At 45.3% G+C, this 25,219-nt stretch overlaps 1 protein-coding gene across 2 annotated transcripts in view; it reads left to right on the top strand.

Annotated features, from left to right (window-relative positions):
- The window catches only part of LOC110500204 (metabotropic glutamate receptor 8), a 232,498-nt gene that overhangs the window by 85,427 nt on the left and 121,852 nt on the right, over positions 1-25,219 (top strand). For both annotated transcript variants that reach the window (XM_021577413.3, XM_021577412.3), the window contains exon 3: positions 11,707-11,923. In XM_021577413.3, the coding sequence (XP_021433088.1) occupies positions 11,707-11,923 (217 nt within the window). The remainder of the gene's footprint in view (positions 1-11,706; positions 11,924-25,219) is intronic.

Here is a 25,219-nt window from a genome sequence, read left to right as displayed (position 1 = left end):
AAAATGAGTAGTTTTACAACTCATTTCCTGCAATTCTACACATTTTCCCATGACCTATGCCATGTTAATGATATCTAAGTGAGAGTGACTAACACAATTAATGGGGGCCAGCTGGATGTCAGGGCCCCTATGCATGTTCCCTTTGTGACCGGTCAGTATTCAGCCATGATTACTACAAATTTAGATAGCTGGCTAGACTAACTTACCAATCTAAAAATTGTTAGCTGACATGGTTAATTGAGTGATTGTCAGTGACTGACATAAGAGAAATACTGCTAATGCACAACCAAATTTTGAACTTGCACTTTGTGTATTCTACTCTTCTAACTGTCTAATTCTTTCTAACTTGCTTATGCCTGGAGCTGACCCAGATCATCCTCCATATCCCATGAAGCTGTCGTGGACATTACCACCAGGGACACCTGAAGTCAATATTAAATAATTCTTTATCATCAGCAAGCTGGAGAGGTTCCAACAAATGTATGCACCAAGTAGTACACGTCTGTCAGGAGCTCTGCCGGTGCAGTCCCGTTAGTTCTCTTATATACTGCTTACACAGACAAGTTATATTTGCATGATTTAGCTCATTCAATAATCATAATTAATTCGTCATTAACATTTGGTTCATGCATTTGACTGACCTATACCTCACGAGGCTTCCTCACTCCAAGCTGAGACTTTGAAACTGAGACACCCCTTTCGGTTCTCAAAACAATGTTCTGGGCGTAATGCCAAATTGCTTATACTGATAGTGAGGATTCTTCCCAGGCATGATCAATCAGTCACTTGCATGAACCCAGTCAAATTGGTTATTAGAAAAGTACAAACATAAAACTTTTCTTCACAATCCCTCCTGTTATCACTCTGTGATAATCATTGTTGAATTTTAAGGTAAGCATTAGATTATAGCTTCTATTAAAAGTAGGTTATTCTATTAAAGTAAGCAAAATCAACACATACAACCAGACACTTCATCCTTTCAAACCCTTCACTCTGGGTTGTACAATCTAAAATACACACAAGGGATCCACAGACTCCATAGCTCTTCAATGTTTCCATAGCTCTTCAATAAAAAGAAATTATTACAAAAAACACAAGGAAGGGGTAACGTTAAAGTATTAGAACATGAAGGACAAACAATACAGCATCAAGACACTATCAAACATGTATCAGTCTTTCCGCAACAGAACCATCCTTATGTGTGAGGGTGCGTGTGCATGATAGTGATATAAAATACAGTATATGTCATAGCTTCCATTTTCCTGATCACAAACTTGTGAACCCCGAACCCTCACCTGGGGCACAGACAGACAGACAGACAGACAGACAGACAGACAGACAGACAGACAGACACACAACACACAACACACAACACACAACACACACACACAGACACCCGGTAGCCTAGTAGGTTGGAGCAGCAACAGTTATGTCAGAGTGAGAAGATCAGGCAGAAAAATAGGTGGTATTTAATTTACAGTGCAGGCGATGAGAGAGCTGAAACCAGAGACATTATTTACAAAGTATACAAAAAATAAACAGTTTGTGTCACGTCCTGACCTTAGTTATCTTTGTTTTCTTTATTATTTTGGTTAGGTCAGGGTGTGACAAGGGTGGTTGGTTTAGTTTTTGTACTGTCTAGGTATTTTTGCTCTGTCTAGGGTTTTTGTATATCTATGGGGTTTTAGTATGTCTAGGTATATGTAGGTCTATGGTGGCCTGAATTGGTTCCCAATCAGAGGCAGCTACTTATCGTTGTCTCTGATTGGGGATCCTATTTAGGTTGCCATTTTCCATTTTGGTTTTGTGAGTTATTGTCTATGGTTAGTTGCATGTTAGGACTCGTTCTATATAGCTTCACGTTCGTTTGGTTGTTTTGTAAAGTTTGTTCAGTGTTCTCTTTCATTAAAGAGGAATGTATTCATATCACGCTGAGTCTTGGTCTCCTCGTTATGACGAACGTGACAGAATAACGCACCAAACCTGGATCAAGCAGCTTGAAAAGAAGGAACAGCGCTTAATGGGGAAATGGACCTGGGAGGAGATATTAGATGGAGCAGGACCCTGGACACAGCCGGGGGAGTATCGCCGTCCTAAGGAGGAGATAGAGGCAGCGAAAGCGGAACGGCGATACTATGAGGAAAAATACAGGAGAATAGAGGAACAGTGACGATATGAAAGTACACGGCTTGCAAGGAAGCCCGAGAGGCAGCCCCAATAAAAAAATGTTTGGGGGAGGCACAGGAGGAGATTGCATGAGTCAGGTAAGAGACCTGAGCCAACTCCTCGTGCTTAGCGTGGGGAGCGTGTAACTGGTCAGGGACCGTGTTACGCAGAGATGCTCATGGTGTCTCCAGTGCGCTATTCTAGCCCGGTGCGCTCTATTCCAGCTCCTCGCATTTGCCAGGCATCCAGCCAGGACGTCTTGAGCCAGCTCTATGTTCTGGAACTCCAATGCGTCTTCACGGTCCAGTGTATCCTGTGCCTCCTCCCCGCACTCGCCCTGAGGTGCGTGTCCCCAGCCCAGTACCACCTGTTCCGGCACCACGCACCAGGCCTCCAGTGCGCCTCGGCAGTCCAGAGTGCCCGGCGACAGTACCCAGTCCAGAGCGTCCAGCGACGGTCCCCAGTCCGGGGTCTCCAGCGGCGGTCCCCAGTCCGGGGTCTCCAGCGGCGGTCCCCAGTCCGGGGTCTCCAGCGGCGGTCCCCAGTCCGGGGTCTCCAGCGGCGGTCCCCAGTCCGGGGTCTCCAGCGGCGGTCCCCAGTCCGGGGTCTCCAGCGGCGGTCCCCAGTCCGGGGTCTCCAGCGGCGATCCCCAGTCTGGGGTCTCCAGCGGCGGTCCCCAGTCCGGGGTCTCCAGCGGCGGTCCCCAGTCCGGGGTCTCCAGCGGCGGTCCCCAGTCCGGGGTCTCCAGCGGCGGTCCCCAGTCCGGGGTCTCCAGTGGCGGTCCTCAGTCCAGAACATCTGGCGATGATACACGCAGCGAGGGTCCCCAGCCTGGGGCCGACGGTGAGGATCCGCAGTCCGGAGCCTCCGACAATGATCCACGGGTCAGTGATACAAGAGCAGACTCAGTGTAAAGAAGGGGGGCGGCATCCAAAATCAGAGCCGCCACCGAGGTTAGATACCCACCCAGACCCTCCCATATAGGTTTAGGTTTGCGGCCGGGAGTCCGCACCTTTGGAGGGGGGGGGGGGGGGGGGAGCGGTTTATCGTTGTCTCTGATTGGGAATCCTATTTAGGTTGCCATTTTCCATTTTGGTTTTGTGGGTTATTGTCTAAGGTTAGTGGCATGTCAGCACTCGTTATATATAGCTTCACGGTCGTTTTGTAAAGTTTGTTCAGTGTTCTCTTTCATTAAAGAGGAATGTATTCATATCACGCTGCGCCTTGGTCTCCTCGTTATGACGAAAGTGACAGTTTGCCAATAACAATATTACCTTGACTTGAGCACAAAGCCAAAAGCGCCTCCAACACAGTTCCAAACACCCATAAACTCACACATCTGAGTAGGCCTGCAACTGGCAGAGGTCTGTAACAACATACTACCTCACCAATAGCTCTTCCTGAATGAGGAGTAAGGAAAGGAAAGGAAAAAGGACCTGCCCTATCAACATCTAAACTTGCCAATTTGACTGGTATGGTGGTCACGGTACCTAGCCACTGGCACCCACACGTGTTGATGAAATGTTTGCTATCTTCACCGTGCTCAGTGCACTGCAGGTTGTGCTACTAGCATGTCAATATCACAAATGTATGAATATTCAATTTCTCTTTCGTGGTCTTTTAATTGAAGGTTTTCATATTTTATTTCTACTTTACTGTATATCTCTTTTAATTAGTTCACCTTGTTATCTAGTACCCTGTGTGCGGTGTGTTGGAATGGGAATTTGATTGGCCAGGTCTGGATGCCAGATGTATGTGTGAGGCTGTAGTCGGGGGTAAGGAATCACTGCAGGATTGAGGAGAGGTGGATGTTATCCAGGTTTGATTAAGTTGGCTGGAGCCAAGTCTCTCCCCCTGTCCCCCCCTTTATCTCTCTCCTCTATTCTACCCTCCCTGTTTCCACCCCTCTTCTTATTTCCTCCCACCTTATCTCCCCCATCCCTCTCCTTCCGGTTTTTCTCCTCCTCTCCCTCTATCCATCCAGCTCGGCTCTCCACACAGGCGAGAATAGTAATGTTGTTTAGAAGCAATTAAAAACCTCTGTTGGGATCCTGGGTCAGGATTGAAGGATACATTTTGACAGAATGAGGCGATTGTTTTTATCTTCTTTGATATGTCCTTTATTTGTTTGTGCCGAGGGGATTTGAGCCATTTACATAGAGCTTATAGCTAGCTACATCTCTCAGAATCACCTCGGCAACATGAATTAATGCAGGAACACACACACACAGCATTCACGCACTCTCTCTCTCTCTCTCTCTCTCTCTCTCTCTCTCACACACACACACTCTCCATAGGGCCTTATTAACCTAATTGGCAGATTTGGGTGCTACGGTGCAGATTGGCCTGCTGGGATGGGAACTTGACGAGTGTCATGTCGTGCTTATCATCAGGCAGGAGGACAACTGGTGATGTCATCATTCTCCGTGGATACAATCTGTTACTGTAGCTCCTCATCTTCACCTGTAACACAGTCGAAAAGGGGAGGTGACAAGTCGAAAAGGGGAGGTGACAAGATGGTGGAAATATGCGACACATAAACATGTCCTCTGTTTCAGTCATCTGTTTGAGTTGAGTCTTCATTTCCTGCTTAATAACCACCATCGACCCTGACCAGCCACTGTGTCGTTGCAGCAGCATACAGCCCATCAACTCTCTGTGTGTGTGTGTGTGTGTGTGTGTGTGTGTGTAACTGTGTGTGTAACTGTGTGTGTGTGTGTAACTGTGTGTGTGTGTGTGTGTGTGTGTGTGTAACTGTGTGTGTGTGTGTGTGTGTAACTGTCTCTCCATTCACCATTTATCCTGACGCATATCCGCCCTTCTCTGTCAGATTGTTTTACAGTAGGTCTTTCTGTGTTTGTGTGTGTGTCTGGGTTAATTAGCTACAGAGCGGTCCCATCTATCAGCCCAATGCTCTGTCCCTGCCCAAGACAGCTCCATTAGCACTGTACACACACACACACACAGAGCAGCCCCAGCAGGGTAGAGGTGTGCTGAACCTTCGGATACAATATCTGGGTGGATATTATAATATAGCTTGGTAAAGTGAGCAGATAACTGGTACTAGAATCCCCTCAACATCAGTTGAAGTATAACTTACAGGTCCCAATGGACAATGCTGGTATTTCCCAAGTGACATCATCTGTCACTGTGACATCGACCTCACAGTAAGTCACTGTCTGTCCCCATATCCTCTTCTTCCCTTGATATGACCTGTGTAAAGTCTGCCTTTCAGACATACATACAATGCTAACCTGTGGACTGTGTGATTACATGAATGTGTTTGTCAATATACATGTATGTGTGTACTTGTGTGTACTGTTTGTGTTTAATAGTATTAACATGCTGATCGGTGCTTTCCCTGCAGGGAGTGGGGTGTGTAATTGTGGTGACTTTATTTTCCCTGGCATCTGTTTGAACGCCGCTACTCAGCCTCTCCTCTCTCCGACCGGCAGGCTGATTATTTGATCAGCTCTGATTGAAACTGCATATTCATTCGAGCAAATGGAATTAGAGGTGGATTCACGGCCTAATCAACTTCTCCAGCGAAATCGCAACGAGTCCTTCGTTTCCTTCCTCCTCTCCCTCCCTCTCCTGTGAAAACGGCTGCTTTCTCAACCCTCGGCTCATAGATGACTTCTACCGCGCGGCAGAGAGTCACAAGCTTGTCACCACAGTAGGACTGATATTATGGAGTCGACAAGCGGTAATTTATCCTTGTTTCTCTGCATTAGTCCAGAACGCGTATATTTCAATAAAAAGTTGTGACTCGTTTGACTAGTGACCCGTGAGCAGAGCCACATACAGTATATACATAATTATGTAAATGACTCAGGTCAGAAGAATGGGTTGTATTCATAAAGGTAGCTTTGACTTTAACTGTACACTGTGCACATTAGACAGCACAGTATATAGTACAGTATTGAGTATAGTAGACAGTACAGTAGACAGCACAGTATACAGGACAGTATAGAGTATAGTAGACAGTACAGTATACAACACAGTATACAACACAGTATAGAACACAGTTGACAGTACAGTATACAACACAGTATACAGCACAGTATACAACACAGTATAGAGTGCAGTATAGAGTACAGTAGACAGTACAGTATAGAGTATAGTAGACAGTACAGTATACAGTATAGTAGACAGTACAGTATAGAGTATAGTAGACAGTACAGTATAGAGTATAGTAGACAGTACAGTGGACAGTACAGTATAGAGTATAGTAGACAGTACAGTATAGAGTATAGTATACAGTACAGTATAGAGTATAGTAGACAGTACAGTATACAGTACAGTATACAACACAGTATACAGTACAGTATAGAGTATAGTAGACAGTACAGTATACAGTACAGTATAGAGTATAGTAGACAGCACAGTATACAGTATAGAGTATAGTAGACAGCACAGTATACAGTACAGTATAGAATATAGTAGACAGCACAGTATACAGTACAGTATAGAGTATAGTAGACAGCACAGTATACAGTACAGTATACAGCACAGTAGACAGTACAGTATACAGCACAGTATACAACACAGTATACAGCACAGTGGACAGCACAGTATACAGCACAGTAGACAGCACAGTATACAACACAGTATACAGCACAGTATACAACCAAGTATACAGCACAGTAGACGGTATAGTATACAGCACAGTATACAGTACAGTAGACAGTATAGTATACATCACAGTATACATCACCGTAGACAGTACAGTATACAGCACAGTATACAGTACAGTAGACAGTATAGTATACATCACATTAAACATCAACGTAGACAGTACAGTATACAGCACAGTATACAGTACAGTGTACAACCAAGTATACAGCACAGTAGACAACACAGTAGACAGTAGAGGTAGACAGTATGATTTTTCAACGCCGATACCGATTATTAGAGGACCAAAAAAGCCGATACTGATCAAGCGGACGATTTTTAAAAATGTATTTTTAATAGTGACAATTACAACAATACTGAATGAACACTTATTTTAACAGTAGACAGTACAGTAGACGGTATAGTATACATCAGTATACAGCACAATAGACAGCACAGTATACAGTACAGTATACAGTACAGTATACAGTACGGTATACCGCACAGTATACTGTATTGTATTTATTTAATGTGTGTGGTATACTGTTTATTTATCAACTCATTACTTCTCTATGTTACTCATCCCACTCAGTCTTTCATTTCCTCATTCTCTCCGTCTTTTTCTTTAACAGAGATCAAAAGAGGCATGCTTTCCGAGGTCATTAGGTCACTTTCTCATCGCCATGCCGATACGGACGAACGTGATTTCATATTCATGATCTCACATCTTTCTTCCTTTGATGTGGGAAAATAAGATCCACTGTTTCATCCTTCATTTGTTTACCTTCATCCAACATACATATTTAATATCTACTTGGCTAAACTTTACGAACGTCTGTATTGCCCTGTGTTTGTAATAGTCCTTTGTTTTGGAAACTATAAACTCTTCAAAAGTTCACTTACCATTCGTCAAAACAAATACATCTTCCAAGAGCGCTGACAACATTGAAAATGTAGCTAGTGTAATCGTCTTTCATGGCTGGAAGATTGGTGAACGTGTGTGAAAGTGAGAGCCTCCTCGCCTGGGAATCAAAGAAGTCTCCAATTACTTGTTGGTTGTTAGATGTGCTGTTTTTGAGCTGACAAGCGTTGATAGCACTGAGACTCAGAGACACTGAGCAGTGGGTTCCATCAGTATTCTCTACAAGGAGCTGGCCTTCTGGTATCCCTCCACACCTTCCATTCCCCATCTACTGATTCAGCTGTGTTCAGCTATCATGACAGTTTGTGTTTACATAGTTTGTGTGTGTGTGTGTGTGTGTGTGCGTGTGTGCGTGCGTGCGTGCGTGCGTGCACAGGGAGAGAGAATGTGACCTGCCTCTGGGTCTTGATTATGATTGGCAGCTCTTCCCTCTCTCTGAGAATGCCATTGAAGCAGCCTTAGACTATGTGTGTGTGCATTTATGTGTGTGTATAGAGTGCATTCAGAAAGTATTCAGACCCGTTGACTTTATCCACATTTTCTTACGTTAAAGCCTTATTCTAAGATGGATTCAATTGTTTTTACCCCTCATCAAACTACACACAACAGCAGTAATGACAAAGCAAAATCAGTTTTTTTGAAATTTTTGCAATTTATAAAACAAAAAAGAAAAACTGAATTATTAATTTTACATAAGTACTCAGAACCTTTACTCAGTACTTTGTTGAAGCACCTTTGGCAGCGATTACAGTCTTCTTGGGTATGACACTACAAGCTTGGCACAACTGTATTTTGGGAATTTCTCCCATTTTCTCTGCAGATCCTCTGAAATTCTGTCAGGTTGGATGGGGAGTGTTGCTGCACAGCTATTTTCAGGTCTCTTCAGAGCTGTTTGATTGGGTTCAAGTTCAGAGACTTGCCCCGAAGCCACTCCTGCATTGTCTTGGTTGTGTGCTTAGGGTCGTTGTCCTGTTGGAAGGTGAACAGTCTGAGGTCCTGAGTGCTTTGGAGCAGGTTTTCACCAAGGATCTGTCTGTACTTTTCTCTATTCCTCTTTCCCTCAATCCTGAATTGTCTCGCAGTTCCTGCTGCTGAAGAACATCCCTACAGCATGACACAGCCACCACCATACTTCACTCTAGGTATGTTGCCAGGTTTCCTCCGGATGTGATGCTTGGCATTCAGGCCAAAGAGTTCAATGTTGGTTTCATCAAACCAGAGAATCTTGTTTCTCATGGTCTGAGAGTCGTTTATGTGCCTTTTGGGCAAACTCCATGCGAGCTGTCATGTGCCTTTTACTGAGGAGTGGCTTCCCTCTGGCCACTCTACCATAAAAGCTGGGTTGGTGGAGTTCTGCAGAGATGGTTGTCCTTCTGGAAAGTTCTCCCATCTCCACAGAGGAACTCTGGAGCTCTGTCAGAGTGACCATAAGGTTCTTGATCACCTCCCTGACCAGCTCTAGGAAGAGTCTTGGTGGTTCCAAACTTCCACTGTGTTCCCCTGTCAATGCTGCAGAAATGTTTTGGTACCCCTCCCCAGATCTGTGCCTTGACACAATCCTGTCTTGGAGCTCTTCAGACAATTCCTTTGACTTCGCGGCTTGGGTTTTGCTCTGACGGGCACTGTCAACTGTGGGACCTTATAGAGACAGTTGTGTGCCTTTCCAAATCATATCCAATCGATTTAATATACCACAGGTGGATTACAATCATGTTGTAGAAACATCTCAAGGAAAATCAGTGGAAACAGGATGCATGTGAATTCTTACATAAATAAGGTATTTAAAAAAAAAACGCTTTATACATTTGCAAACATTTCTAAAAACCTGTTTTTGCTTTGCCAATATGGGGTATTGTGTGTGGATGAATGAGGATAGGCTGTAGCGTAACAAAATGTGGAAAAAGTCAAGAGGTCTGAATACTTTCTGAATGCGCCGTATGTGGTGTATGAGTGTGTATGGGAGTGCGAACATACAAGTGTGAGTGTGTGTACATGTCTGTGTGTGTCAATGTGTGAGAGAGAGAGTGTGTGTATAATTCAGCACTAGGGCAGTAGCTCCCTCCGGAGAAATCAACCTGTCAGTCGGCCATCTCTCACCCAGAGTCCATTACTTGGCCCTTGGATGTACACAGAGAGCTAATATTAATAATATGCATGTCAATCTCTCCCGGCTCAAAGTGGAGGAGAGATTGACTTCTTCACTGCTCGTCTTTATGAGAGGTATTGACATGTTGAATGCACCGAGCTGTCTGTTTGAACTACTGGCGCACAGATCGGACACTCATGCATACCCCACAAGACATGTCACAACAGGTCTCTTCACAGTTCCCAAGTCCAGAACAGACTAGGGAAGGCGCAGGGTACTAAATAGAGCCATGCCTACATGGAACTCTATTCCACATCAAGTAACTCATGCAAGCAGTAAAATAAAATAAAAACACCTTGTGGAACAGCAGGGACTGTGAAGCAGCATAAACATAGGCACATGCAAACACACACGATAGCATACGCACTATACACACATGTACACATGGATTTTGTACTATATATCTGTGGTAGTGGTGGAGTAGGGGCCTGAGGGCACACAGTCTGAATGTATTGTAACGTTTTTAAAGTTGTATTAACTGCCTTCATTTTGCTGGATCCCAGGAAGAGTAGCTGCTGCCGAGGCTAATGGGGATCCATAATAAATACAAATACCTCCCTATCCAAGCCTCTCTATTTCTACTTCCCTATCCAAGCCTCTCTCTCTACCTCCCTATCCAAGCCTCTCTATTTCTACCTCCCTATCCAAGCCTCTCTCTCTACCTCCCTATCCAAGCCTCTCTCTCTCTACCTCCCTATCCAAGCCCCTCTCTCTACCTCCCTATCCAAGCCTCTCTCTCTACCTCCCTATCCAAGCCTCTCTATTTCTACTTCCCTATCCAAGCCCCTCTCTCTACCTCCCTATCCAAGCCTCTCTCTCTACCTCCCTATCCAAGCCTCTCTATTTCTACTTCCCTATCCAAGCCCCTCTCTCTACCTCCCTATCCAAGCCTCTCTATTTCTACCTCCCTATCCAAGCCTCTCTCTTTCTACCTCCCTATCCAAGCCTCTCTATTTCTACCTCCCTATCCAAGCCTCTCTCTTTCTACCTCCCTATCCAAGCCTCTCTATTTCTACCTCCCTGTCCAAGCCTCTCTCTTTCTACCTCCCTATCCAAGCCTCTCTCTTTCTACCTCCCTATCCAAGCCTCTCTCTTTTTACCTCCCTATCCAAGCCTCTCTCTTTCTACCTCCCTATCCAAGCCTCTCTATTTCTACCTCCCTATCCAAGCCTCTCTCTTTCTACCTCCCTATCCAAGCCTCTCTCTTTCTACCTCCCTATCCAAGCCTCTCTCTTTCTACCTCCCTATCCAAACCTCTCTATTTCTACCTCCCTATCCAAGCCTCTCGCTCTCTACCTCCCTTTCCAAGCCTCTCTCTTTTTACCTCCCTATCCAAGCCTTTCTCTTTATACCTCCAAATCCAATCCTTTCTCTACCGCTCTATCCAAGCCTCTCTCAGCCTCCCTGCCTACCTTCATACCCCAGCCTGTCTCCTGTCTGGGGCTCTCCTGCCTAGCTTCTCTGCCTCTCTCTCTCAGGCACCTTGGCTGGGGTCTGTGCTGTTCTGGGGCTCTTTCAGCTGGGCTGTCTGGTCCCTGACAAACCACTTGGATGGAATATGACCTCTGGCTAGTGTAATCTATCTCCATTTCTTCAGTGCCATGCTATCAGTAATTACCCTCTCATTCTGTCCCCCTATCCTCTGAAGAGTGACGCCATTTCTACTCTCATCTATCTCAACGCATCCCTTCATCTCTCTCTCTCGGCTTACTCTGTCTTTCCTCAGAATCCCCTCAGATCATGCATGCGTGTCCTTGGCTCCCAATCTAAGTTATAACATGTTAAACACCTTCACCTCTCCTTCTCCATCCTAACTCACCCCCTTTCCTCTTTTTTTCCTCTCTCCCTCTCTCCTCAGATCCCTCAGATCAGCTATGCGTCCACGGCCCCGGAGCTCAGTGACAACACGAGGTATGACTTCTTCTCCCGCGTCGTTCCTCCGGACTCCTACCAGGCCCAGGCAATGATGGACATCGTCACGGCGATGGGATGGAACTACGTGTCCACGCTCGCCTCCGAGGGGAACTACGGCGAGAGCGGTGTCGAGGCCTTCGTGCAGATCTCCCGGGAAACAGGTATGTGGAATGGCGAAAACATGCTCAAGACACTCTCATACAGACAGTACTGAATGGAGGTGCTGAATCTTGATCACAGTGAACACAGTTCACAGTCTACAATTCTTGAGCATTTGGACATCTCTCTTCAGTGATGGGTCTCTGTGGATCTCTGAACAACAGTAGCTGCCCTAGTAAATGGCAGTCTCAAACATATCTTTTTAAAAACATCAGTGGAATTAACTGTCAGATAGTATCTGTCAGCTACAGATTGACAGTTAGTCAGCATAAAAAAACACTGATTTCATCAGATAAAGTCTCTAGTGGTTTTAACTTGTCTCTGTGTGTTTGTTGAGAGTGCTCGGGTTTGCCAGCAATCACTGATGTCTCTTTTTCTTAGTGTGAGAAGGGAAACATCAAATGACACCTCATCTCCCATATACTGAAATGCATAATGTTTGCTTGGGGAATATGGCATCAATTCAGACACCACATTCAAACAGTCAATTCAGACACGTGAATTTCCCCCCAAACTCACAGATATACATCAGTGAGCATTGGAGCCCCTGCTGTGCTTACTGCTGTAAGCAATGCTGCTAGTTTCTACTGTGTGACTTGACTGTGGGTTTCTATACTGTGGGTTTAGTTGTTGTGCTGCTCTCTTCCCTGCTATGCTGTGCTAAGGGCTGTGTGCTGTGACAGTGAACAGTCAGCTGTTCAGATGTTTAGCCTTGCTAGGGCTGTGCAGATGTTGACATGGCTGGAGGGGTGAGGGGGAGGAGGGAGAGGGAAGAGGAGGGGAAAGGGAGAGGATGAAGAGGAAAGAAGCAGGCCCGAACATCAGCAGTGGAGCTGTCTGTATGTCTGTCCATTTGATACGATGCTGAGCAACACATTTAAAAGCTAAACGAGAATACCCTGCAGATCCACACACTCAAACTAACATATTTCATTCAGTAGGATCTGGGTAGGGGGCAAATTACAGTCCTAAGTGGTTAGAATGAAGTAAATGTCCATTCCTTGTTTCCTGCTCCCGAGCGGACAGCTTTAATTCCACTACACTGTGTATTGTATTCTAGTTGTGGAGTAATACTAACACCTGTCGTGGAAATTTGTACTGAGAGAGACTATGTCATTTCTTCAAACACATATATTTATTTAATATCGATGAATTATTGCTATAATGAAGCTGTCGTCCCCACACTCTAAAATGTGTTGTTGAGGCTTAACCTTAACAGACAATGTTCGTTCTTATATAGCTGACACTAAGAATGCTTAGTCATGGCTGGTTCCACCCCTCCCATGCAGATTGGGTACATATTGTGGTTATTTGCACCCGGTGTTGTTTTAACCCCCACCTGGCTTAGTCTCCCAGATGCAAGGATGATTTTGAGACAATAAGGGATTGTTCTACTCCTAAACTATCTCTAGTAAAACCCATTATTGACCATACACCCAGATTAGCTGCAGGGAGCTAGAGTGGAGACCATAAAAACACAGCATTAGTAGAAATGTCTTACTATTTGTTAAGTATTCATTGTTAACTGATTTTTAAAATATTAATAGTTAAGTTAGTTTCTCACACACCATGATCCTCCCACTACCCTGTCTGTGGCGGTCTCTGGATACACGCACGCACGCACACACACACACACACACACACACACACACACACACACACGAGGGTGGTCCGGAAGATGTACCATATGTTTGAGCGTACACGTGTTCGTCTATGTGCCTACATGTATGTGTGTGAGGAGTCTGAGAGGAGAGAGAAGTCGACTGACTGTCCCTCTGAAGTGGTTTTAATGAAGAGAAGCTGGGAGGAGGAGAAGAGAGAAGGATGAGGCGAGGGGGAAAGGGGAAGAAAGGAACAACAGAATAAGGCCACAGCAGGCTACATGGATGTAATCACAAAGTAATGACAGGTTCTCTCTCTCTCTCTCTCTCTCTCTCTCTCTCTCTCTCTCTCTCATTGCCAGTGATTGAATTAAGGAGTGATTGTTAGGTGATTGAATTATTATTTAATATTATTATTATTATTATTACTATGATGACTGCCACCACCGCTTACGCTCCTCCCTGCGTGCTGCTACTAAGCAGCTGTGGTAATTGCTGTTTAATTGAGGAGTTATGATTCCAGAGACGTTGTGTTTGTGTTCGTGAAGCACGTCTCAGCTCCCTTTAGGCATATTAAGGATGTTTTCACCATAACGTGTAAGATGCACCTAACCATTAATGATGGGATGATGGGAGATGTCTGTAGAGAGAGGCAATGGTGTGTCCATTTTAACTAGCTGACTCTCTCCTCTTGCGTGAGGCAGGGGAAAGCGAGGGAGTGAAAGCAGGAGAGACCGAGAGGGAACGAAAGACCTTGAGCATTCAGGTTGACTATAGGTTGTGACAGTGTAGTACACTATTTTCCTATTTCTGCGTGTGAAGAAGAAGAGAGAAAGGAGTGAGAGGGAGAGAGAGAGAGAGAGAGCATGAGAGAGAAGGCGTGGGAGATAGGGAAGAGACTGGGGGGGTTTGAGAGACCGAGAGGAAGAGGGATAGAGTGAAAGAGAGGGAGAGACAGAGAGATGCGACATGGAGAGAGAGAGAGATGTTGAGGTAGAGTGATCCAGATGGAAGGTAGAGAGATCCAGATGGGAGGTATTCTCTCTCTCCCGTCCAGACATCCAGATGACAGGCTCTCCTCCAGCTGTAGGATAAGAGTTGGATTACAACATAGAGATGGAGGATTCACACACACACACAGAGAGAGGGAGACAGAAGATTTAACAGACAGCCAATTAGCCTAGTAACTAATGTCACACGATAGTCAGATGAGAAAGTCAATAGACATGCAACAATGAGCACCATGTTTCAGCGTCAGCTTGGTAGGAAGTAACAATCCTTGTTTCCTCTGTGTGTGTGTGTGTGTGTGTGTGTGTGTATGTGTGTGTGTGTGTGTGTGTGTGTGTGTGTGTGTGTGTGTGTGTGTGTGTGTGTGTGTGTGTGTGTCTCCTCTCAGCTCCCCTGCCTCCCTTCTGGTAACAACCTCTCATAAATACCTATCCAATTGACCTTTGTTTCATTTGTTCATTAACCTTTGATTATCTGGAATTAATTCCATTCACATTTAGCAAACAAACCAGGGCTCCCAGACGAGATGCGTCCAAAAAAAGATAATAACAGCAAATGATTAGCAAACAAGGGATGAACATAGGTTCACTGAGCCCGAACCGTTCCCTGAACAGTTCCACATGACTGGACCTCATTGTGGTGGGGAGACTGGGACAGCTGTAGACTGACAGTTATAATGACCAGCATCAGTGTGTGTGTGTGTGTGTGTGTGTGTGTGTGTGTGTGCGCGCGCGCCTGTCGGTGTGCGTGTGTGTGTGTGTGTGTGTGTGTGTGTGTGTGTTGACAAACGTCTCTCCCATTGCCTCTCCGTGTTGAGTAGCAGTAGCAGTGGATGCCTCAAGGCTAGACGAGGCCAGTACATGACAGTGCTGACTATAGACTGACATTCTAGAAGGACCCTCCGATGTTGGTGGATGTCAGACTTTAGAGCAGACTTAATTTAACCCTGTTGTCTCTTAGCCTCTCCCTCTTGTGTAGTAGTGGACACCTCGAGGCAAGATCAGGCCAGTTCATGACACTGCATTCATCCATGTGTAATGTCAGGGGAGGGGTACTGCATGGCTTATAATACGTTTGGAGGACGTTGACATTAGGACAGACATAACCCTATTCCTCTTGTGCAATAGTGGGTGCCTAGTGGCTAGAGGAGGGATATGCCTAGTGATATGATCATCCAGGCCGTAAGGCTTTGCCTAAATGAATCACCAGAAGGAGATCCACAGAAGATCCCATGCCCTCGTGGAATAGCCTAAAGCGACAACCTCTCATCGCCCCTCCTGCACCCCCTTTTCTCTTCCTCCTCCACTCTCCAATAGTTAGTATCAGAGCATGCTTGTTACACAGACAGACCGACAGGCAGATTCAGAGACGTGCCTGGAGAAGGCCAGGGCCTCCAAACCTCCAGACTGCTCCAGTGACATCCAGACAGATCCAGGCAGAGGCCCTGACTATGGCCTGTCATGACAGGCCTCAGGCGGGCATTCGACAGGCCTGACCAAGGGGCTGACACGGAGTGGAGGGAACTGACCATGAGTCACCATGGCTGGTGAATGAAAGGACACAGTGACAACACCCTCCAGCCACCTTTCTCTCTAATGATCATTAAGGAAATCTTCATCTTCTGCCTCCAGACCCCTGGTCAGATCTGGCAGAGAGAGGCAGTAGCTGACTGGGCCAGCAATAATGAACACGGCTCTGAATCAGTTACCTTCTCCTGGAGCAACACCAGCTTATCCCAGCCTCTGTCCCCCAGGCGACAACAACCCAGCTCAGTACCTGCCACTAGGGCAACAGCCTAACGCAACCCAGCACAACCTTCTGCCAGCCTGTAGAGCTTTGACCCTAAACCAACCATTATAACCAGTAGAGGGACTCTCTGACCTTACATCACCCCAGCCTGCTGTTGTCCCTGCTGGGGTGAAGAAGAGAGGATAAACCCTGGGAACTGGAGACCAGAGAGCCTGTGTGCCTGCCGGGGCTCTTAGCCAGTGTGTGTGTGCGTGTGTGTGTGTGTGTGTAAGCCTCGAGGGATTAGGGAAACCACATCTCCATAATGTAACGGACTGTGAGCTTTAGTCACCAGCCCTGAACAGAGAACAGATACCAGCACCAGCACACAATGACTGTTCTATAGCAGCTCAACTGGCATGGGAGAGGAATTCAAAGCACCACAGATGGACGAACGAAGACAAAACATCTCTTTGAGAATCATTCATTAAATGGTTATCTCAACGAGCTATTTAATTAGCTTTGTAGGATTTAATGATTTAATCACCAGACTTTAATTTCCATCGCTGTCTGAAATCCTCGCTGTCCCTCAACTACGGTGGAGGTCTGACTCATTTTACAGACCATAATATTGTATGAGTCAGCCTAAAGCCGTGTGTGTGTGTGTGTGTGTGTGTGTGTGTGTGTGTGTGTGTGTGTGTGTGTGTGTGTGTGTGTAGAAACCTTGTTTTCAGGCACCCTGTCCCCACAGATCAGTTGTGGATTAAAACACAGGTGTCTGCCTTTATCTGACTGTTCATCATGCCACACCACAGCACTGTATGAGACACCGCATAAGACGCTGTGTTGATTGATGATGGAGGGAGTAGAGAGCTTATATGGAGGAGGAGGAGGAGGAGGAGGAGGAGGAGGAGGAGGAGAAAGAGAAAGAAGAGGATGACATTGACAACGTAGTGGAGGCCTATCCTTCACTGTCAGCCATTGTCCCCCGGGTGGCTTTATTCTCCCAGATCCTTGTCCTTGATTATGGGCTTCTGAGGATCAAGGGTAGGGGCTGATGTAATTCATCATTGTCTCAGAAAAGCACACAGAGAGAGAGAGGAGAGGTCATGAGCAGATGAGCTCCTGCATTTTTCAGCATGTTCTTAAAAAAAGATTTAGAGTTAGATAAACTTGGATTTTTTTGTCAGGGACCTAAACAGGATGCTACCCTCTACAACATAACCTTGACTCCAAATCAAAACTTAAAACCTTTCGTCTGATTTTGGACGGAAATACGGAATCACGTGGAAGGTTTACAACTACTAAAGATTATTATTCCAAAGATATACAGCAAATGCTCTGGAAAACAAAAGAAACCTGAAAACACCATTCAAACTGGAACGGAGTGAGTAATGTTTAGTCTGAAGCTATATTTTATTTCCAAAAGCCAAGAAGAAAAATACATGACATTACTTTATTAGGACTGAATGCTAAATTAAGGCTGCCAGGCTTGATACAACCTCAATTAGCACTGACGTGTCAAGTCAGAGATGTCAAAGGCCTTTAGCACAACAATGGCATGAGAGTCGCACAGTCTACTCCAACCAAATGGAGAGGCATTAGAAGCTGCCTCCTGCTGTTCAGAGTTAAATAAAATACAGTACCCTGTGTATGTAAAGAATGATAAGACACAAAAAGAGCACAAAATGAAGCTCCTTATGGAAAATCAAGAGACATTTTTTGCGGACTATTATAAGAATGGGAACATCAGCAACCTCATCTTCCACACAGACCATCTCCTGGCATGACACAGTGCTATATTAGCACACTACCCCTCTGTTAAGGGGGGTGGGGGTTGTTACCAAGGGGTGGAAACTCAGGATACTATACAACGAGGACTCTGAGTCAGCTAATATAAATCTCTATAAGTCTGGAACAGTATTCGTACAGGGCAACCCCAAACAGTTTCAGCTGGACTTTCACCTAATCAAAGAATTAGCTCAGCAGGAGAAGCTCTCCCTTGAGAAAGATACCCCCAAACCCAAGCGGGTCAGACCAGACCTCTTCATTATACAACCCCACAGACGAGCAACCCCAAGCAAAAAGTAAGTCAACCTACCAGCACAGAGTGCTACTCCCTCATTGAAATGAAGGATACATTCACCCAGCTGGAGGTAAGGCAGGTGGAGCTGGAACAGCAGGTGTTTACACTCCAGTCAGCACAGACCCAGACAACAGTCCAGCACAACAACACCACCTTAAAAAGACCCGGAGAGCTGGAGGTGGAGAGAGACATATCTGCACTCTGGACTGTGGTGAGACAACTTCAACAGGAAGCAGGAGCAGGAGAAGAACAGAGCACTAGAGGAGAGGATCAGACTGCTGGAGGAGAGGGTGAGGGGGATGGCATGTGACAGAGAACAACCCACTAGAGAGGTGGCCACCCCCGCAGAGGAGTGAGTAGAGCAGCCCACCTCAGCTCCCGACAAAAGTCTCGACACCACAGCAGAACAGTCCACTTCAGACCCTGACCACGTCGACATCACAACTGGACAGACCTGGAAAAACCCCAAGCCCAGGGGATCTCACCCCCTCTGAGCACCCCCCCCTGTCAGCCACCCTGATACCCCTCCTGACAACCCCCCCACACCCACCGAGGACATGGTGTCCAAACACCCAGCGCACCCTAGACATTCTGCCTGAGGACCAACTAGGTTCAGCTAGCCACATAATAATACACACAGGCCCAAACGACCTGAGAGCACAGCAGGAAAGGGTGGCCACAGCACTCAAGAGAGTGTTTGAAAAAGCTTCTTCTACTTTCCCCAATGCACAAGTGGTTATATCCACCCTGCTACCACAAAGACTTCCACCTTGCTACCATACAGCGGGTAAACAGAAGTATTTCCCGTGACTGTGCCTCAAAACCAAATGTTTACCTGGCTCACCACTCCACCCTGGACTTGAACAGCCTTTATGACCAGGTCCACCTATACAAGGCAGCAGATCCCACCTTCGCCCGGACCCTAAAGGACATCGCTCTCAAACGCAGCCCCAACACTTCACACAAGAGCAACAGATCAATAGACACCTGCCCAGACCAGCGAGACACTCTCCCAGACCTGCGGGACCCACCCCCCCAAACTTACACATAGAGGACCCACACCGAGAGGACCTACATCCAGCCTACAACAACACCAGCCACACCTCCACCCCAACCAATCAACATCCCCCCAAGTCAACCATGCCACACCCCATTTAGGCCCCCTCAGATCATACCTATGCCCCTCCCGTCCACCCCATGCACTACCCCCGCAAAGAGGGCCTCAACCTGGAAGTCAAACATATGCCCAGGCCTTGAGCAGGCAAACAGACCCAACCCCCACTCTCACACTAGCCCAAGCCAATGGCATGTACCAGATGCTCAGCAGGCTCTGCTCACACTTACTGGTCTGAGACCAAACCACACGACCGATAACATTGGACACTTTATGGAACACTATCTCATCCTGGAATATCCAAGGCTTGAGGTCATCTTCCTTTGGCCTAAAGAGCAGGAACCTGGACTTCATGAAAGAAATACAGACATTGTCATCCTACAAGAAACATGGTATAGCATGGACCCCCTGGTTGCCCTCTAGGTTACAGAGAGCTGGTAGTCCCATCCACCAAACTACCAGGTGTGAAACAGGGAAGAGACTCATGGGGTATGCTAATTTGGTATAGAGCAGACCTAACTCACTCCATTAAATTAGTCAAAACAGGAACATTTTAAATTTGTCTAGAAATTCAAAAGGAAATGATCTTAACAGAGAAAAATGTCCTCCTGTGTGCTACCTATATACCCCCAATATAATATAATACCCAATATAATACTTAATCATGAGGCATCAAATCCGAAGGAACTGAGTAATAAACTCAGCAAAAAAATAAATGTCCCTTTTTCAGGACCCTGTCTTCCAAAGATAATTCATAAAAATCTAAATAACTTCACAGATCTTCATTGAAAAGGGTTTTAACATGCTTGTTCAATGAACAATTAATGAACATGCACCTGTGGAACTGTCGTTAAGACACTGAGAGCTTACAGACGGTAGGCAATTAAGGTCACAGTTATGAAAACTTAGGACACAAAAGAGGCCTTTCTACTGATTCTGAAAAACAACAAAAGAAAGATGCCCAGGGTCCCTGCTCATCTGCGTGTACGTGCCTTAGACATACTGCAAGGAGGCATGACGACTGCAGATGTGGCTAGGGCAATAAATTGCAATGTCCATACTGTGAGACGCCTACGACAGTGCTACAGGGAGACAGGATAGTGGTAGACCACGTGTAATAACACCTGCACAGGATCGGTACATCCGAACCTCACACCTGCGGGACAGGTACAGGATGGCAACAACAACTGCCCTAGTTACACCAGGAACGCACAATCCCTCCATCAGTGCTCAGACTGTCCGCAAAAAGGCTGGACTGAGGGCTTGTAGGCCTGTTGTAAGGCAGGTCCTCACCAGACAGGTAAGGCAGGTCCTCACCGGTAACAATGTTGCCTATGGGCAAAAACCCACCGTTGCTGGACCAGACAGGACAAGTACTCGTCACTGACGAGTCGCGGTTTTGTCTCACCAGGGGTGATGGTCGGATTTGTGTTTATCGTCGGTGTGGGCGGTGTGTCACAGCATCATTGGACTGAGCTTGTTGTCATTGCAGGCAATCTCAACGCTGTGCGTTACAGGGAAAAAATCATCCTCCCTCATGTGGTACCCTTCCTGCAGGCTCACCCTGACATGACCCTCCAGCATGACAATGCCACCAGCCATTCTGCTCGTTCTGTGCGTGATTTTCTGCAAGACAGGAATATTAGTGTTCTGCCATGGCCAGCGAAGTGCCCGGATCTCAATCCCATTGAGCACGTCTGGGACCTGTTGGATCGGAGGGTGAGGGCTAGGGCCATTCCCCCAAGAAATGTCTGGGAATTTGCAGGTGCGTTGTTGGAAGATGTGGTAACATCTCACAGCAAGAACTGGCAAATCTGGTGCAATCCACAAGGAGGAGATGCACTGCAGTACTTAATGCAGATGGTGGCCACACCAGATTACTGACTGTTACTTTTGATTTTGACCCCCGCTTTGTTCAGGGACACATTATTCAATTTCTGTTAGTCACATGTCTGTGGAACTTGTTTAGTTTATGTCTCAGTTGTTGAATATTGCTATGTTCATACAAATATTTACAGCGTGAAAATAAACGCAGTTGACAGTGAGCACGTTTCTTTTTTTGCTGTTTATTAAGAAATGCTATAGATGGAAGGAATGTAGTGTGGAAACCTACCAAAAACAATTAGGCAACAACAAATTCAATCCCTTTCAGAGAACTTCCGGGACAAAACATTCTACTTTAATAGTGACGGTGTAAACGTGGCAGTATAAAATCTTAACAGTATATTTGACCTCTCAGCTTCCCTATCAAATCTAAAAATGTCAAACAGAAAACTGAAAATGAACAACAATGATAAATGGTTTGATGAACAATACAAAAACCTAAGAAAGAAATTGAGAAACCTTTTCAACCAAAAAACCTGAGTCTACACCAGAAACCTGAGTCTACACCTTCACTATGGTGTATCACTAAAACAATACAGAAATATACTACGGAAAAAGATGGAAAAGCACATCAGAAATCAGCGCAATGTAATTGAACAATTCATAGACTCTAAACGGCTCTTTTCGAGATTTTGATAATTAGCGGGCCCCAGACCTCACAACTATAAAGGGCAATGGGTTCTATAACTGATTTAAGTATTTTTTGCCAGATCCTTATTTTTTTGCCAGAATCTTATGTTCCTTTTGATGGCATAGAATGCCCTTCTTGCCTTGTCTCTCAGATCGTTCACAGCTTTGTGGAAGTTACCTGTGGCGTTGATGTTTAGGCCAAGGTATGTATAGTTTTTTGTGTGCTCTAGGGCAACAGTGTATAGATGGAATTTGTATCTTGTGGTACTTGTGACTGGACCTTTTTTGGAACACCATTATTTTGGTCTTACTGAGATTTACTGTCAGGGCCCAGGTCTTGCAGAATCTGTGCAGAAGATCTAGGTGCTGCTGTAGGCCCTCCTTGGTTGGTGACAGAAGCACCAAATCATCAGCAAACAGTAGACATTTCATATTCTAGTAGGGTGAGGCTGGGTGCTGCAGACTGTTCTAGTGCCCTCGCCAATTCATTGATATATATGCTGAAGAGGTGGGGCTTAAGCTGCATCCCTGTCTCATCCCACAGCCCTGTGGGAAGAAATGTGTGTGTTTATTGCCTATTTTAACAGCACACTTGTTGTTTGTGTACATGGATTTTATAATACCCTGTGTTTTTCCCCCAACATCACTTTCCATCAATTTGTATAGCAGGCCCTCAAGGCTTTTTTTAAAACTCAACAAAGCATGAGAAGACTTTGCCTTTGTTTGGCTTTGTTTGTTTGTTTGTCATTTAGGGTGTGCAGGGTGAATATGTGGTCTGTCATATGATAATTTGATAAAAATCCAATTTGACATTTGCTCAGTACATTGTTTTCACTGAGGAAATGTACAAGTCTGCTGTTAATGATAATGCAGAGGATTTTCCCATTGTTGCTGTTGACGCATGTCCCACAATAGTTATTGGGGTCAAATTTCTCTCCACTTTTGTGGATTGGGGTGATCAGTCCTTGGTTCCAAATATTGGGGAAGATGCCAGAGCTAAGGATGATGTTAAGTAGTTTTAGTATAGCCAATTGGATTTTTTTGTCTGTATATTTTATAATTTCATTGAGGATACCATCAACACCACATGCCTTTTTGGGTTGGAGTGTTTTTATTTTGTCCTCTAGTTCATTCAAGGTAATTGGAGAGTCAAGTGGGTTCTGGTAGTCTTTAATAGTTGATTCTAAGATTTGATCATGTATATGTTTTTGTTATTTGTCCTTAGTTATAGTGCCAAAAATATTGGAGAAGTTGTTTAAACATACATCTCCATTTTGGATAGATAATTATTTGTGTTATTTTTTGTTTAGTGTTTTCCAATTTTCCCAGAAGTGGTTAATTCTACAACCACCTAAAAGGAAGTGATTCCCAAACCTTCCATAACAAAGCCATCACCTACAGAGAGATAAACCTGGAGAAGAGTCCCCTAAGCAAGCTGGTCCTGGGCTCTGTTCACAAACAGGCTGCACAGAGCCCCAGGATAGTAACACAATTATACCCAACCAACTCATGAGAAAATAAAAAGATAATTACTTGACACATTGGAAACAATTTTTAAAAAACAGAGCAAACTAGAATGCTATTTGGCCATAAACAGAGATTACACAGTGGCAGAATACTTGACCACTGTAACTGACCCAAACTTAAGGAAAGCTTTGACTATGTACAGGCTCAGTGATCATAGCCTTGCTATTGAGAAAGGCTGCTGGATGCAGACCTGGCTCTCAAGAGAAGGCAGGCTATGTGCACACTGCCCACAAAATGAGGTGAAAAGTGAGCTGCACTTCCTAACCTCCTGCCAAATGTATGACCATATTAGAGACACATATTTCCCTCAGATTACACAGATCCGCAAAGAATTCGAAAACAAACACGATTTTGATTAACTCCCATATCTACTGGTTGAAATTCCACAGTGTGCCATCACAGCATCAATATTTGTTACTGTTGCCACAAGAAAAGGGCAACCAGTGATGAACAAACACCATGGGAAAGTGGTGGGAAAACAAGCATTTGTAACCAATTAATGCAGCAGAGTTCAATTTGTCTCAAGGTGAAAACTAATTTCCATTTTCATTGTCGCCAGACATCTCTGGTTTGACTTTGTTGTTGTGGAGTTCATTGTTGTGTTCATTAGACAGTAGTTCTAATATCAAATTATCCATTTTCACTGTGACTATTACTAAAGTCAGTAATATGAGCTCCATAAAGGCAGTTTTACCACACGGATACAGTCATTGGTGTAATGGTATGTCTAAATATGTGCTAATTCTGAAACACAATCTAAAACACATTGTATGATTTTTAAGTAATTAATTTGCATTTTATTGCATGACATAAGTATTTGATACATTAGAAAAGCAGAACTTAATATTCGGTACAGAAACCTTTGTTTGCAATTACAGAGATTTCCTGTAGTTTCCTGTAGTTCTTGACCAGGTTTGCACACACTGCAGCAGGGATTTTGGCCCACTCCTCCATACAGACCTTCTCCAGATCCTTCAGGTTTCGGGGCTGTCACTGGGCAATACGGACTTTCAGCTCCCTCCAAAGATTTTCTATTGGGTTCAGGTCTGGAGACTGGCTAGGCCACTCCAGGACCTTGAGATGCTTCTTACGGAGCCACTCCTTAGTTGCCCTGGCTGTGTGTTTCGGGTCGTTGTCATGCTGGAAGACCCAGCCATGACCCATCTTCAATGCTCTTACTGAGGGAAGGTGGTTGTTGGCCAAGATCTCGCGATACATGGCCCCATCCATCCTCCCCTCAATACGGTGCAGTCGTCCTGTCCCCTTTGCAGAAAAGCATCCCCAAAGAATGATGTTTCCACCTCCATGCTTCATGGTTGGGATGGTGTTCTTGGGGTTGTACTCGTCCTTCGTCTTCCTCCAAACACGGCGAGTGGAGTTTAGACCAAAAATATCTATTTTTGTCTCATCAGACCACATGACCTTCTCCAATTCCTCCTCTGGATCATCCAGATGGTCATTGGCAAACTTCAGATGGGCCCGGACATGTGCTGGCTTGAGCAGGGGACCTTGCGTGCGCTGCAGGATTTTAATCCATGATGGCCTAGTGTGTTACTAATGGTTTTCTTTGAGACTGTGGTCCCAGTTCTCTTCAGGTCATTGACCAGGTCCTGCCGTGTAGTTCTGGGCTGATCCCTCACCTTCCTCATGATCATTGATGCCCCACGAGGTGATATCTTGCATGGAACCCCAGACCGAGGGGGATGGACCGTCATCTTGA

Source organism: Oncorhynchus mykiss, chromosome 21, assembly GCF_057628025.1.
Source record: "Oncorhynchus mykiss isolate SJ-2025 chromosome 21, ASM5762802v1, whole genome shotgun sequence".
NCBI classification, from domain to species: Eukaryota; Metazoa; Chordata; class Actinopteri; order Salmoniformes; family Salmonidae; genus Oncorhynchus; species Oncorhynchus mykiss.
This window is presented reverse-complemented; position numbering and strand designations above follow the sequence as displayed.